This window comes from Nelumbo nucifera, chromosome 7, assembly GCF_055504915.1.
Source record: "Nelumbo nucifera cultivar China Antique chromosome 7, China Antique-T2T, whole genome shotgun sequence".
Lineage (NCBI taxonomy): Eukaryota > Viridiplantae > Streptophyta > Magnoliopsida > Proteales > Nelumbonaceae > Nelumbo > Nelumbo nucifera.
Window position 1 is genome coordinate 31,846,998 of NC_142655.1, and position 16,618 is coordinate 31,863,615.

General features: G+C 35.8%; 1 protein-coding gene and 1 long non-coding RNA gene across 7 annotated transcripts; both read left to right on the forward strand.

The window, feature by feature from the left end:
- The first annotated feature begins 4,438 nt into the window (after positions 1 to 4,438).
- On the forward strand, positions 4,439 to 6,811 carry LOC104598257 (uncharacterized). Of its 6 annotated transcripts, none has more exons than XR_016078296.1 (5): positions 4,439 to 4,920; positions 5,036 to 5,870; positions 5,980 to 6,094; positions 6,208 to 6,313; positions 6,395 to 6,811. It is a non-coding gene; the product is annotated as an uncharacterized LOC104598257 (long non-coding RNA). The 6 variants fall into 6 exon arrangements; XR_735330.3 differs by having other exon boundaries at positions 4,440 to 4,837; XR_016078297.1 differs by having other exon boundaries at positions 4,440 to 4,802.
- A 7,763-nt stretch (positions 6,812 to 14,574) lies between these two features.
- LOC104598372 (acid phosphatase 1-like) lies at positions 14,575 to 15,655 on the forward strand. Its single transcript, XM_010260407.2, has 3 exons — positions 14,575 to 14,969; positions 15,055 to 15,264; positions 15,378 to 15,655. Exons 1-3 carry the CDS (start codon positions 14,575 to 14,577, stop codon positions 15,553 to 15,555), a joined length of 783 nt encoding a protein of 260 aa, XP_010258709.1. The 3' UTR covers positions 15,556 to 15,655.
- The last annotated feature ends 963 nt before the right edge of the window (positions 15,656 to 16,618 follow it).

Consider the following 16,618-nt stretch of genomic DNA (forward strand, 5'->3'; position numbering starts at 1 on the left):
TTCCCCTCTGGGGGGTCGGAGCTCTTATATAGCGGTGTTCTGACAGATCTGGTGTAATCGCCTCTGATTCTCTGCCACAGCCGTTACTTGCCAGGGCTGAGCTGGTGGGCGCAGGTAACCATTGCAGGGTACAGCCCTGCCAGACAGGGGACGCTTGTCAGGGACTAGCAAGCACGACGCTGCCTGGCCAAAGTCATGGGAGCAGTCTCCAGATCTGGCAGGTACGGTTGCCAGGTAGGAAATCTTCCTGCGATACGCTGAACTACTCTACAACGAGCTACCTTGCACCGAGCTACTTTTCACCGAGCTGCTTTTCACCAAGCTGTCGGTGATGTGCCGAGGTGCTTCCACCCGAGACAAGTCTTTGTGGCCTGATAGGAGGCGAGCTACCTATAAGTGGCCAGCTTTCTGTAAGTGTCGAGCTACCTGTGGCGAGCTGCTTATGCTGAGCTGCCTGTAAGTGTCGAGCTACCTGTGGTGAGTTGCCTATGCCGAACTGCTTGTAAGTGCCGAGCTGCCTGTAAGTGCCGAGTTGGCCCTAAGTGGGGAATTACCTATGCCGAGCTACCTATAAGTGCCAAGCTGCCCGTAAGTGGCGAGCTGCCTGAAGGTGATGAGCCCCCTGTAGCTAGCTCGAGTTGTCTAGTTGTCAAGAGGTTGCACTTAGTTGGCATGAGGTGTCAAGTGTCATAATTTCGTTGGAGGGTCAAATCCGCCCTCATCAGTTCCGTTTACGTTTGTTAAGTAAATGTTTTGTACTTGTGTGACTGCAAAACCAAGAAAAGCAATTAATGAGGGCATTTATGACATGTAGACGCCATTAAGCACCACATCAGCAAAATGTCAATAAACTCCTACCCATTTCAGGAAGCTCCAAAATGAATCTTCTTGAAATGGGAGAGGCACACAGTTTTGCAAAATTTGATACATACAAATGCAATTAATGAGGTATTTGCTGGTGGAGCGCCTATGTGGCACCGTAAATAAACGTTTACTCAATAAACATAAATGGAACTAAACATATACGAGGTGGGTTGAATTCATTGGTTGAGGCTAGGCATTGGGTTGAGCTGTGGTTAGGCCAAGGCAAACTAGGGCCAAAGTGAGCTGAGTATGCGGAGATGGCCTCGGGCTGAGTTTGTCTAGGTGCCTTCAATTACAGCTGCAGAAAAGGCCAAGCTGGGCGAGAACAAGTTGGAATCAGGGGGAAGCTTAAACCATGAACTGATTACCATTACCAGTGTGGCATCACACACAAAAGCTACAGATTGTCATCACGAACTAGTTGCCATAATTTCAGTGACAAGTGTTAGTGAACAATAAGGGGAAATAGGTCGAACACTTTACTGGCAAGTTAAAATCGACTTCATATGTTTGCCGCGGTAAGAATTTGATCAATGAAGTTCTTAGACAAGTTTAGAAAGTTAGATTGCAAGATAGAGACATGGTTCGTACCCAGAAGCATTTTACGGTGGAAGTCAAGCTCACCATGTAGCTGTCATGGGTCATCTGGTGGTTGGAAGTCTAGTTTTTGGCATAACTTAATGGTTTTCTTCTATTTTTGAAATTGACAGCTCCGGTCTTTCAATTGCCTGAGACTTTTAAATTTTAATTCACTAGTAATTAATCACGTGCAAATATGAAATTTTTTTTCATATTAATTACGTGAATTTTATATATATCGTAGTTAAGATAGAAATTAAAAATTAATACAAGTAATAATATGATTAAAAATAAACTTAAATACTTGTACTAAATGTGCACCTTCATAAATTTCAAATTACAATAGCAATTATTATTATTATTATTATTAATATTATTATTATTATTACTACTACTACTACTACTACTACTACTAAATTTTATATTCTATTTCTGTCTTAAATAAAAATAATTTTTATTTTAACAATTATTTTTATTTAATATGATGATATATAACATTAGAAATGTCACGATATGTCTTTGACAAAACTCCATACTTTTTTTTGTGTTCTATCTTTTTTAAATATTTATTATTCAATTTATGACATCATGAATTTCTTTGAAAAGTTGGATCATTGACACCACCATTTAAATAACAAAAAAGCTTTGCCTTCATATCAGTTCAATTTTAAATTATATATTTCACCAGCATTATATAAATAATTTTTACTTATCACCATTAATTTTTGTTTGACATAATTAATATATAATTTTTTATATATTCCTTTGATTATATTATATCTTATGTATAATATTTATTTTTTTTATTCTTTGTATTTTCTATTTTAAAAATGTTATTGTCATTTTTAGGTTGATTTTAATTTTGGGTCCATTTTCGTCATTTATAAAAATACTTATTACATTTCATACTTATTTTTGTTCAGTATAATGAATATACAATATTAGTGACATGCCCAATTCTTTTTTTTATTATATATTTTATTTATTTTAATTTTTTATTATTTTATTATGACATTACTTATTAACGCATTTGACTCCTTATGATTGAATTGCTTACCCACCACTGAGAGTGAAGAAAATGGTTTTGTTTTTAAATTATTTTTCAAAATATTTATTTTTATATTATTAAAATTAATGTTGTGGATTTAATTAGTAGAATTCTATGATGAGAAAAATATATCTTAAATATAGGATTTAATAAGAGAATATACCTTAGATATGAGATTTAATGAGAGATAATAGGAAAATAGTTTTACTTCCAAATTCCAATTGGTTTTAAAATTTACATTCCATTTCCATCATTAATAAAAACATTTCTTATTTATCATCAATGTTTTTAACCTGTTATTGATTATGGGTTTGGTTTTATTGAAACCCCCCTTTCAGTTAAAAGCCGTCTAACCCAAATGGTTCAACCATTGACCCGTTCAACCTAATAAGCAAGTCGTAGGTTGTGCACTTAATTATGGGTAAACTTTTGGAAGCCATAACATTGCACTTTGATGTCCGATTGAGGTTATCTTTTTTTTATTATTATTTTGAGTAACTTTTCAAAATCTATACATCCTAAGGGCTTTACGTACTTTGCCTTGCCATTTTTGTGAAAAAAAACCCTTTTTTGGGCCTCAATTGCAATTTTTAAGGCAATAAATGTGTATTATTAATTAATAATTAGCTAGGGTAAAAGACTTTTAAGCCCTCTCTCTGGTGAAACCAGAGAAGATGGGGTATAGTTCGACCCCACAAATCCTTTCTGTTTGTAAAAACAATGTGGGCAGTTGTGGATGACATCTCATAATGCATGAGTGTGGGTAAAATAGTATTTACACTTATTTTAGACAAATAAGGATCTGAATTAGCTAATGAGGATATGCTGATGTCATTAGACAAAGACTTCCCATCCCCCTTCCCTCACCCTTTGTCAACCCCCATTATTAAAATGTGACACACCTGTTAATTTGTTTTCAAAATCCAACTAACACACCTATGGGTGGTTGCGGGAATCAAATCCACGTGTATGCTGAAACAATCCAACTAACACACCAAGTGAATCACCCCCGCAGCTGACGATCTAAGCTAGCTAAGGGTAGGCCAAGATTGAAGACCGAGGTTAGGCGGTTTGGGGTTTCGTGTTGGTGGCCGAAGGCTAGGTGGGTTGGGTTCATCGGTTGAGGTTAGGCATTGGGTTGAGTTGAGGTTTGGCCGAGGCAAACTAGGGCCAAAAGTGAGTTGAGTATGCCGAACTGGTCTTGGGCTGAGTTTGGCCAGGTGCTTCAATTACAGCTGCAGAATAGGCCAAGCTGGCCAAGGACAAGTTGGAATCAGGGGGAAGCTTAAACAATGAACTGATTATCATGACCAATGTGCCATCACACATAAAAGCTATGAGACTGAATCTGCTCCTCACACCTGGCATCTTAAAGGCGCCGAACGTTTTCAAATTGCCGTTGATACAGACAGTCGGACCCTTCGGCCCATGAACCGTCCAGGAAATCGTTTCTGTTTTACCTAAAATCTGAAATCTGGTAAAAACTCATTGAAAAAGTCAATAAACCATTAACCCGTTGACCTGTTTAATGATTTTTGACTATTTTTTTAATTTTTTTTAATTTTACTATTAGATCAGGCCATCCATCAAACCATTAACCCAAAAATCGATGGCCAGAACAATTCCATTTCCAGATAATTTTTTAAAACGTTGCAGGAGCCTCACACACATCCTACCATGCATTAGAAACATCTCTCATACTTATTAATTATTATTCACGGGAGATGTTGTGAATGTGCATAAAACTATTTACCATCGTCTTACCATAATTTCAGTGGAAAGTGGTAGTGAACCAAGGTAAATGGAAACGTCAAATCCGTAAGGGGAAATAGGTCGAACAGTTTACAGGCAAGTTTAAATCGACTTCATATGTTTGCCGCCGTAAGAATTTGATCAATGATGTTTCTTAGACAAGTTTAAAAAGTTAGATTGCAAGATAGAGATATGGTTCGTACTCAGAAGCATTTTGCAAATGGCGTAAAACAAGAAAACTACCTTTGCTTTTGTTCAAAACACAGAGACGAGTGAAATACAAACACGAGTCTTAAAAGAGAGTCGAAAGGGGCCGTAAAGAGTCTAATATTAATCTGCCTTCCCTCATGCTTCACGAGTCGAGGCACAAAACCTCGCGTCAAGTGTAGTCTACGGAGCCTGACTACAGGCCGTTTACGGAATGACTTAAGGACTCTGCATGAGTCTTAAAGCAGCGAGTTCAGTGCGTAAGACCCTTTAGAGAGAGGGTCGTTAGAGAAGAACGGGCCATCTGGTGGTTGAAAGTCAAGCTCACAATGCAGCTGTTATGGGTCATCTGGTGGTTGAAAGTCTAGTTTTTGACATAATTGAATGGTTTTTTTCTATTTTTTAAATTGACAGCTCTCGTCTTTCTATTGCTTGAAACCTTTTAATTCATTTAGGGTTTTTAAATTGAGGTCGGTTAATGGTTTCTTCGAGCAAGCAAGTAGATCTGAAATCTACAGAAATCTGTACAGTCTGTTCGTAGCTTCTGGTTTGTGTTAACGATGTTTGTATGTGACTGTCTAACAGGTCTACAATTTGGAGATGCTGCTGCTGCAAGCGCCCAGCCGGTTGACGAATCTGGGGATGACCCAGAATCGCAACCTCAGCCAATTACTTAGCCAAAAGCTGGTTCCAACCAAAGAGCCCAACCCCATCAAGCGATACTACCGGAAGGCGGCCTACTTCCTAGAGGACAACTGGAAGCGAGTTTGGGTGCTGGTGCTCTGGGTTTCCATCTGCGTCGACCTCTTCACATGGAAGTTCATCCAGTACCGGCGTTTTCTTCATCATTCTGTTCGTTGGTGAACTTGGTAATTAAACGAGGAAACTGGGGGCATTTCGATAGTTCTAATTTTTGGCTTTTCTCTGTCAAGTGCGAATGGAAGAGACAAAGTAGAGATGGAAGATGGAAGGGATCATGATGTGTATAGAAGCTGAGATTTTGGTAAATCTTATAGTGATGATGATGTGTGTGTAAGGAGGACATTTGCATCGCTGGAATCTTTGTAATCTTTTTATCTTTCTTTCTTTCTTTTTGGGTTTGAAGAAGGAGAAGAAGAGTGTGATATAAATGTGAACCAGGACTTACAGTTTGCACCACCCATTACTGTATTCAGCAACCAGTTGCAGTGGCTTGGGAACGTATGGACGTGCTCAAAGAACATCATTTCATTGGTGAATGGATCGATGATTTGACGGGCGGTGGACCTTACTTTGACCACAAGTGGACCAGACTCAGGCTTCCGAAACCCCTCAAGAAGCTTATTGGTTTCATTGCGTTCTGGTACTCTGACCACCTGTTTGATGCGAGCGCTTGATTCGCGCCTTCAGGTCTGGCTATAAGACAGTGAAGATTTTGAAGGTAAGATCAAATCTCATAAAACCCAATATTATATTATCAATTGCAAGATATTACAATGGAGATTCATTAATTCCTTGTGCATACTTCTGTTCATTTTCAATTCCTCAAGTTGCCGTCTATCCAGGATATGTGCTGTCACTCAATGTGTCTAAACCCCAAGGATTTGAGTACAGAAGTGGGCAATATATCTTTGTCAACTATTCAGTTGTTTCTTCTTTGCAATGGTACACACATAATTGAGCAAAATTCCGTTTGGCTTCTACCATATAAAAATTCTGCAGTTGGTTGAAGTTGTTACTGATGATCATGCTTTGTTTCTGCTATGTTCTTTCTTCAGGCATCCTTTCTCTATCACACAACCAACCCCCGGAGATGATTATCTGAGCATTCATATTCGCACATTAGGTTACTGGACATCGTAGCTCAAAGCTGTATTTGCTCAGGTACACGATTGCAGATTAACTCCTCTGTCTGTGTGTGTATGTGTGTTTTAGCAAGCAATTAATAATCATTCATGTCTACAGCCCCGGCACAGGACTACAAAGAATATGATGTCTTGCTCCTTGTTGGGGTGGGGATTGGAGCCACACCACTGATCAGTATAGTTAAAGACGTTTTGAACAACATCAAGCAACAGAACGACGTTGAGGAAGGTGCCGTAGAAGCTGGATCCAAGGCCAACAAGAAGAAACCTTTTGCCACGAAACGAGCCTACTTCTACTGGGTCACCCGTGAACAGGGCTCATTTGACTGGTTCAGGTTCAGGGGAATACTGAATGAGGTTGTAGAATACTGAATGTGGTTAATGCACGTCGCTGTTAACCACACTGATACATATAAAATTTGTATTTCTTTTAGGAATTATAAGTTTAATAACTTTGTAAGATTTATAAAATTTGTATTTCTTAATATATGTTTTTCATAGATTAATTGGTTCATTACATTAGTGATCCGGATTTGGATTCCACAACTATAATTTCCGATTAATAGATACATAAGATAATAATTACTGTAATTAATTACTGATTATTACACTAATTTAATAAATATATAATTAGTGATTATAATTAATAATTACTGTTATTATTATAAATATGGTTAATAACTAGATATTTACTTTAATTTTAGTTTAAATTAAAAAATACTATTAATAAATTTAGTAACCCAGTTTTAATAATTACTGATTATTATAGTAATTTAATAAATATATAATTAGTGATTATAATTAATAATTACCATTATTATAAATATTATTAGTAAATAGATATTTACTTTAAATTAAAATTATAAATACTGTTATTAATAAATACTATTAATAAATTTGGTAATTATTGTTATATTAAAAATAATTAAAAATGTTATTAAAAGTATTGTTATTGATTGTTTAATAAAATATTATAAATCACTGACTATTACTAATAAATACTATTAATTTTATTTTATTTTGGTAATTATTAATTTAATGAATATTGTTAATAAATCTTATTCATAAATTTAATAATTACTGTTATATTAAAAATAACTAAATAATATTATTAAATCTATCATTAATGATTATTTAATTAAATAGTATAATTACTTACTATTATTGATAAATGTTAATAACGTTCTAAAAACTGACATTTCCACCGTCCGATTCAAACGGATGGCCCATTCTGGCAACAAAAATTACAAGCAAAAAATTACAGAACCATTCTGGCCACTAGTTTTCGGGTCGACGGTTCGAATGAATAGTGTGTTCTGACAACAAAAATTATAGGCAAAAAATTGAGTTTGTAAGGTCCATTAACTAGTATCATACGTGTTATGCCATTCGAGAGTGTAACTCATACAACCTAAAAATGGAACCGTTCTGGCCATCGGTTTTTGGATCGACGGTTCGACCGTTCGGTTTGAACAGACGACCCATTCTGATAACAAAAAATTATAAGAAAAAATTTACGGTACCGTTTTGGCCACCAATTTTTAGGTCAACGATTCGATCGTCCTGTTCGAACAAACAACCCATTCTAACAACAAAAATTACAAGCAAAACATTAATGTGTCATTCGAGCGTGTAACTCATACGACCCGAAAATGGAACCGTTCTGGCCATCGGTTTTTGGGTCGACGATTCGACCGTCCAGTTTGAACAGACAACCCGTTCTGACAACAAAAATTAAAAAAATAAAAAAACAGTCAAAAACCATTGAACAGGTTAACAGGTTGACGGTTCGACCACTTAAGTCAATGGGTCGTTGACCGATTCAATGGTTTTTGGCCAAGGACCAGGATTGGGGTAAAACAAAACTAGTTGCCTAAGGATGGCCCATTCTGACAACAAAAATTACAAGCAAAAAATTGAGTGTGTAAGGTCCATTAAGCAGTACCACACGTCTTATGTCATTCGAGCGTGTGATTCATACAACCTGAAAACGGAATCGTTATGGCCACTGATTTTCGGGTCAATGGTTCGATTATGTTCAGTTCGAACGGATGGCCCGTTCTAACAATAAAAATTAAAAGCATAAAAAAAAACAACCAAAACCTATTGAACAGGTCAGCGGTTCAACCGCACGAGTTAATGGGTTGTTGACCGATTCAATGATTTTTGGCTAGGGAGTAGGGACTGAGATTAGGATAAAATGGAACTGGTTGCCTGAATGGTTCTCGATTAAAAAAAATAAAAAAATAGCCAAAAACCATTAAATGGGTCAACGGGTCAATGGTTCAACTGCTTAGGTCAATGGGTCATTGATTGGTTCAACAGTTTTTTACCAAGGACTAGGTCAACGAGTCGACGGTTCCATTCCATCCCCTGCGAAGCAAAGCCCCTCCACTTGTTGATTATTGAAATGGATTAAAACATGATTATTGGAATGAATTAAAACCAAGCCTGGCCCAGATCGACAGCGGATTAGCCAGAGACAAAAACATATACATCCGACTGAATTACTTATGACCAATATCATGGTTGAACACACCAGTGTTTAGTATAGTTGGGTCCCAGATGGAGCCCACAATGAGCATTAATTTGTTCAATTATGATAGGCAGTTCAGCCGGGTGTGTATGCTTTTGTCTCCAATTCATCCGGACTTTACATAGCTATTATCCATATTAAAACTTGGGAAAATTCCCGATTAATACCTTGTACTTTGGGCCTAGTGCCACTTTGGTCTTCGAACTTTAAAATGCAACAATTCAGAACCCGAACTTTCAAAATGTGATAACCCAGTACCTGTCGTTAACCAGTCATTAAGTGGTATTTGAAAAAGACACAAATGCCCTTCGAATGTCATCTAATTTTCTTTATCAACCATCCAAACATTGACAAAAAATTAACAGTCTCAAATTCTTGCCTCTTCTATTCAAGAAAGTTGGGGTCACCAAAATGCCCATACAAACATGACCCAACTTTCTTGAATGGAACAGGCAAGGAATTGGGACTATTAATTTTTTCTCAACGTTTAGATGGTTGATAAAAAAAAATTAAATGACACTTCAAGGCATTTGTGTCTTTTTCAAATGTTACTTAATAGTAAGGACTAGCTCTATAAAATGCCATCCAATGTTTTGTGGTGATGCACGATCTGCTCTCTCCCCCGTGTCCAATGACTGGGATCGAACTAGGATCTGATTTGACAGTGTTGAGTTGTGATATCGAGCTGGAAAGAGCTGTGAAGAAAGAAAGGTTAGAGTGCTTGGGTAGGTTTTACCCAGGAAAACACCTCGATGCTTAAGTCCTAATTGGGGTTTCTGTGAGGATATGTGAGAGAGTTTAAGAGCTTTAGTGCGCATACCTTTTAGGGTGGATTTGGAGTATTTTTTATAGCTATCTAAGGTTCTCTTTCCATCAGGCAACGTCTCTGAGTCTTGTGGAACTGTTTCTGTAGTTTAAGGCATGCTTGAGCGTTAGTTGCTAGATTCGCGTAGCAGTTACAGGTTGTCTATGGGTCTTGTGGCGAGCAGTTTGGCAAGTTGTTCCAATGGTTGTGGTAACGGTAGCCCGAGCTTGCCCTAGCTTGGCTACACACCTGATGTCGGTTACCACATGTTGACTTGTCGAGCTATCTTGCTAACTTGGACATTGTGTTGTCAGCAACATCCACGTGTCGGTAGTTTCATGGGGTAACCAAAATGCCCCTCATCAATTGCCCCTCACTCTCAAGCCACTGCCCAGCGGGTGAAGAGAGTAGGAACTTCTGGGGCGTTATGGGTCTACTTGCTTTTGTTGGTGGTTCAGTTCGTCTGGTTTGGGCTTGGCCCGAGCTGCTTCTTCTGGAATCTTCTAAAGCAGGTGGCTTCGTGCACGCGGCGTTCGTGGTGGGCGATTTGAATTTTAAATGCGCACCTAAATTCAAACTGAGTGTGTGCACTTGTTTTTGAACTTTCAAATTGGTGTGCTCTTTTGAACTGTTGCTAGGCTGTCCCGCACCTGTGCCATTGAATTCCTGGCTGCGCGCCTCTGCCGGTTGTAGTCCCCATCTGGGCCAGCAATCCCACTTCTCGCGAGCTATAAATATGGGGGCCTAATCATATTCACTGTTTTTGGACTTTTCCAGAGGAAGAGGGTGTTCTGCAAGTTGGTTTCCAGCACCGAACTACTGAGATGAGCTTTGTTTTTTAATGGCAAGCTATTCTTTTTCCTTATCTTGACTATTGTTGGATTGAGCCTACTGTTAGTCATTATCCTTGGGACCAATGTAGAGAGGGGTTGTGTGCTTACGAGGAGTCTCTGGTGGTTGGCCTTCGTTTTCCCCTTCATCCTTTCATTACTGCAATACTGAGGCGCTACATGGTGTCGTTGGGTCAGCTCACCCCTATCGGGGTTAGGACATTGGTTGGGCTGATCAGTCTGTTCCACCACCGAGGCTTCCTTTGTGTCTGGAGGCCTTCTCATCTCTGGTACAAATGAAAAGAATTTCTGGCCCGTTTTGTTTTTACCTTCCTTTTCGCAGTGGGAGGAAGATTTTTAACTTCCCAAACAAGGTCAGGGACTGGAAGCAAAGGTTCTTTTTTATTGAGAAGGATGGTGGTTGGGGTATCGACATTACCTAGTACAGTAGTTGCCAAAAGGTCATTGTATGCAAGAATGTTGAGCTACAGGCTGCTATCCAACAGCTCGCCTAGGAACATGCTAAGATTGTAGAGTTTCTAGCTGAGTTGATGCTTGTGTAGGCAAGACTTAGCTATATAGGTGGGTCGGTTGTCAAGTCGCATGTTGCATGTTTTCTTCCGGTCATATATTTACTTATTCTCCTTTTCTCTGTTATCTCATCTACTGATGTTCTGTCTTTATCTGCAGGTATGGCGAGCTTGTCTTCTATGATGTCAGCTGAGGAGGAGTTGAGGTCTTCTCGTAAGAAGCGTTGAGCTGAGCGTAAGTCATCCAGGGGGAAGGTTTCTTTATCTAGAACCCTTCCAATTGTCGACCTGGAGGGGGAAGGGGACCCGATGTGCACTGAGCAGCACCCGCAGGAGCCGCAAGTTGCCTAGGAGGAGTAGGAGGCCAGCCTTTATGTATCCAACATCCCTCCCTTTATCCCCAGCATCCCTGATGTGTCTGTGATCGATCGGTCGAGCGATGCTCGTGTAGCTTTTCAATTGGGTAGGGGCATACATCTTCCTAAACACTTGCGGTGGTTCAGTGAGTTGGACCTTGTCAAGACTGGGGCCTGGTTGACCCAGTGTATCATCCAGGTTTGTTTCTTTTTCGGCTGAAAACTTCTTGATTTCTTTCTGCGGGACACCTTACTTTGTTTCTGATTTTCGCAGGTGAACACTTATGGCCAAGTTCTGTTGGACCGAGCTTGCTCTAGGCAGAAGGAAAGGGCTAGCATGCAAGCTAATATCAGCCTACTTAACGCCAAGGTGCAGAAATTCAGGATTGATTCAGAGAGGGAGCATTTCTTATGAGAAAGCTAAATAATAGAAAGGGTCATGTATTAAAACACCTCCTATTGCTTCATGGATTTACTAAAATCTACCCTATAGTTTGAATTTTACTAAAACACCACTTATAATTTGTAATGGATTTAATCAATCTTCCATTAGATGATAGTGGAAAATGATAATGTCGACCTTATGTTCATTCATATAATTTAATCAAAAGAAAATAAAAAATACCATTTTTACCCCTAATAAGACATGGGCAACCACTCTGTTGGCTATATTTGGTCAATTTCATTTTCTATAAAAAGTGTTAAGGGTATTTTTGGAATAAAAAATCATGGGCCTAATGGCAAAACAAACACTCCTTAATGAAAGGTTGATTAAGTAAATAAGTTGTAAAATATATGGGATATTTTAGTAAAATAAAAACTATAAGGTAGGTTTAAGTAAATATGTAAAACTATAAGGTGTGTTCTAGTAAATGACCCTAATAGAAACACATAAGAGTAAACAATTATTTTATATTTTCAACTTTTTAAAATATTAATAATTATTCATGTTTTATATACTACTTTTAATAAATTTTTTATAATACAAAATAACAATAATTAGTTTCAATTAGGTTTATTCATCAAACTGATGAAACCAACCAACCTGATCAACTTGACCCGAGTTACATTGGTCAATTTTCTAATATTTTAGGTTGGCTTTGGTTCAAAAATTTTCCCACTCAACCAAGTTGGATCAGTTATGCTTTGGCCATTTGTAAACCAACCCAGATCAGATGACCTGACCATTGATATATATTAATATTTTATATTTTAAATATGATTTTAATATGGAAAACTGGGAAATTTCCCATATTTTTTAGTCTAAAATGTTTTATATCATAAATTTATTTTTTAACAATTGCACTATAATTTTTAAAATTTAAATTTAATTTTTAAGTTTAAATCTTTTGAATTGATTAACCAAACCAAAAAGTCAACCCAAACCGATACAATCTGAGTGAGTCGATTGTCACAAATGGTCAATTGGTTTCAGCTGACCAACTCCCCAACTTGACTAGCTCAATTTGGTTGGCCAAATAGCCTGCAATCGAACCGAACCAACTCATGTACACTCATAATTTCAACTAAATCAATAGTCTCATCTCTCATAAGTAACAATACTTTAATCTCCAATAATTATTGAAAATTTATAACAAAATACACAATTTTTGTTAAAATATATTCATAATTAAAAATATAATAATTACTAAAAATATATTAAATCATACAATAAATAGTATAATCTCAAATAATAGTTTAATCTCTAATAAATATTAAAGTTATAACAGAAATACAATATGTACAATAAACAAATTTAAAATTTTCAATAATATTAGTTTAAACCCAACAATTATTGAAAGTTTTCTATTAAATAATGAAACAAAAATAATTTTATCACAAAAAACAATAAATAATTACTGAAATGCAAAAAATATTAATATTAGTATATATAATCATATAATAAATATATATTAAGAGTTTAAAATTATCATTTATAAGAATTATTTTTTATGAAAGTTATTTTCTTGAATTATTAAATGATATAACTGAAATTAGTTATTTACAATATTATGTAAAAATATTAAATTATTATTAAAGTTATTTCATTATTAATTTTGTAAAATATTAAATTATTATTAATTTCAAAATTATTTTATAACTATTTTTCTACTTTCTAGATTTTTTTTAAAATTTATTACATAACTTCTATATTTTAACTAATTTAAAATACATTTATGTTAAATATTTTGTTATTTAAATACTTAAATATTTTGTTATAATTTATACTATTATTACATAATTTCATTATTACTTTTGTAAGATATTAAACTTATTATTAATTTCAATATTATGTTATAATTATTTTTCTACTTTTAAGAATTTTTTTAAATTTATTACATAATTTTGTTATTTTATCGATTTAAAATCTAGTTATGATAAATATCTAGCTATTTAAATATTTAAATAATCTATAAAATATTGAAAATTTTTTGTTATTTGAATTTTATTTATTTTAATCTACTACATATTATTAAATATTTGAAAAACATTTGAATTGATAATCCGAAAAAACATAATTTATATTGTTATTACATATTTTTCGATATATTTTGTTAAGATGTAAAATTATTTTTGTGTTTTTAATAAATATTTTAAAGTTATTATATTATTTTGTTAGAATATTTAAATAATTCTTAGGTTTTTTTATCCAAGATTTTTTAGATAAATATAGATAAAAAGTAGGGGAGAGGATAAATAAGAATTAAAGATAATTTAGTAGAGAAACTCTCTACTAAATTAGAGACAATTTTGAAGATAAATAGGAATTAGAGATAGTTTAGAAGATAAATAGGAATTAGAGATAATTTTGGTGAAAGTGGGGATAGTGGGAGAGGTAGTTTAGGAGAAATTTTAGGAGAAGAAATTATTTAGGTTATTGAGAAAGTGCATCTCATTTGTTGTTTCAAAAATGACATGAAATGAAGAAAATAAAAATTCAAAAAAATGAGAAAATTTCTAGACTTATTTATTTTAATATATATAGAGAGAGATTGGGTTATCATATTACATCAAATAAAAAGAATAAGAAAAAAAAGTTAATTAATAATTATATCTTTACCCATGCATAGCATGTATCATTGCCGCCATGTCACTCTCAAATTTTTCATAATAAATTTATTTTTTATGAGACCAAAATGCCCTTACATTAAAAATCTATATAAGAACCTCTAGGCAGTCTGAAATGGTAATAGTGAGCCCTAATTCCATTTGATTGTCAGTCATGGAAAGGATTTTACCCTTCCTCATTGCCACAATCCTCGCAACTTCTCATGCTTCGCCTAGTAGTAGTAGCGAACCTCATCTCATCCACCTTCTCCGGCCAAAACATGGCGCCGGTGGCCACGCCCTAAAAGGTGTATCATGTCTCAGCTGGCGCTTCGGCGTTGAGACTAACAACATCCGTGGCTGGAAAACAATTCCATCTAAATGCGAGGACTACGTCGGCCACTACATGCTGGGCAGTTTATACCGGAAAGATTGCAAAGTTGTCGTCGACGAAGCTATTCTCTACGCTGAGAACCTCAAACTCACCGGAGATGGGAAGGACGTTTGGATCTTCGACATCGATGAGACCATCCTCTCCAACCTACCTTACTATGCCAGACATGGATTTGGGTATGTATGTAAACTTTGTCAAGAATTCACGTTTGATGAGCATTATATAATGGACGACCACTAACTCTCCATAATTTTATTTCAGGGTAGAACCATTTAACTCAACGTTATTCAATGAATGGGTTAATACTGGAGAGGCACCTCCACTGCCTGAGAGCCTGAGGCTTTACAGGAAGTTGCTCTCCTTAGGTTTGAAGATTGTCTTCTTAACAGGAAGATCTGAAGATCAAAGAAAAGCCACCTCAACCAATCTTAAGAAAGCAGGATTTCATACTTGGGAGAAGCTCATACTAAAGTACAATTTCTTCTTAATTTCTTCTCAATTTTAATTTGTATATATTAATGGAGATATTGCTGATGACAAATATTGTTATATATATATATATATATATATGTTTTTGGTGACAGAAAATCATCCAATCAAGGAACCACAGCAGTTGTGTACAAATCAGGAGAGAGGAAGACGCTTGAAGAGAGTGGTTACAGAATTGTTGGGAACATTGGAGATCAATGGAGTGACATCTTAGGGAACAACACTGGAAATAGGACCTTCAAGTTGCCGGATCCTATGTACTACCTTAGTTGATTTTTAGGGTTGTTACTTATTGGTCCAATCTTTTCTTTTCTAGATTAATGAAATACCTGGATGTTTATTAATTAAGTAGTTAGAGCCAAAATGAAGATATTAAGGCAATAAATTTGTATTATTAATTAATAATTAGCTAGGCTAAAAGACTCTTAAACCCTCTCTCTCTCTCTTTCTGTGGTGAAACCAGAGATGGGTAGCTCGACACCCCACAAATAACAACGTGGGCTGTTATTGGGCTACACAATAACAGTGTTCCATCCCAAACCCGCAGGTAGCTCGACCTTAAAAATTACAAATGGATTAGGTCCAATCGAATGAACAATTTGGACCATTTTGGACCGGTCCAATTCAATGTTCTGACTGTCTAATTTGTTTAATTTTAATTTAGATTGGTTTTAATCTAAACCCAGTTCATTGATACCTATATTTTTATCTTATATCAATGGACCGAATATTGGCTTAATCCAATCAAATCTAATATAAATTTATTATGAATGAATCAGGTCCAGTCCAATCTCATAAATATTTTGGACTGGATTCATCCAATCCACTATGTTTTTTTAGTCCGTCCAAATTGATGTCAATCATGGTTAAACTTGAACATTCATGTCAATCATGACATGGACAAGTAACAATCTCCAAAACCAACAGCAACAAAGAAGAGATTTAAATAAAAAATGAAGGAACCAAATCTATGGTATCCTTCAATTCTGCTCTGACCCAGAACGACGATTACATTGAAGCCATTATCCAAATTAATCATGAAATACCTTGCCTTCTTCTCCTCTCCCAGATCTTTGCTTGGCTAGACAACCCTGAGACCTCTGTTAGTCATTCATTGGTAAATAAGTAAATTCTAAGTTGAAGACAACAGTAGCATCACAAGATTAGCTACTGATCGAAAATGACTTGGGAGAAGTCTACAGCAGCTTTATAGCTCTGCAACTCAAATGCATCAAAGTTTCTTATGGCATAACTATTAATTTCTCCCTTTGTGGAATAAGACTGAATGCAACTTGTCTTCTTCAGATAGCTTAATTATCTAATTATATATGACAAT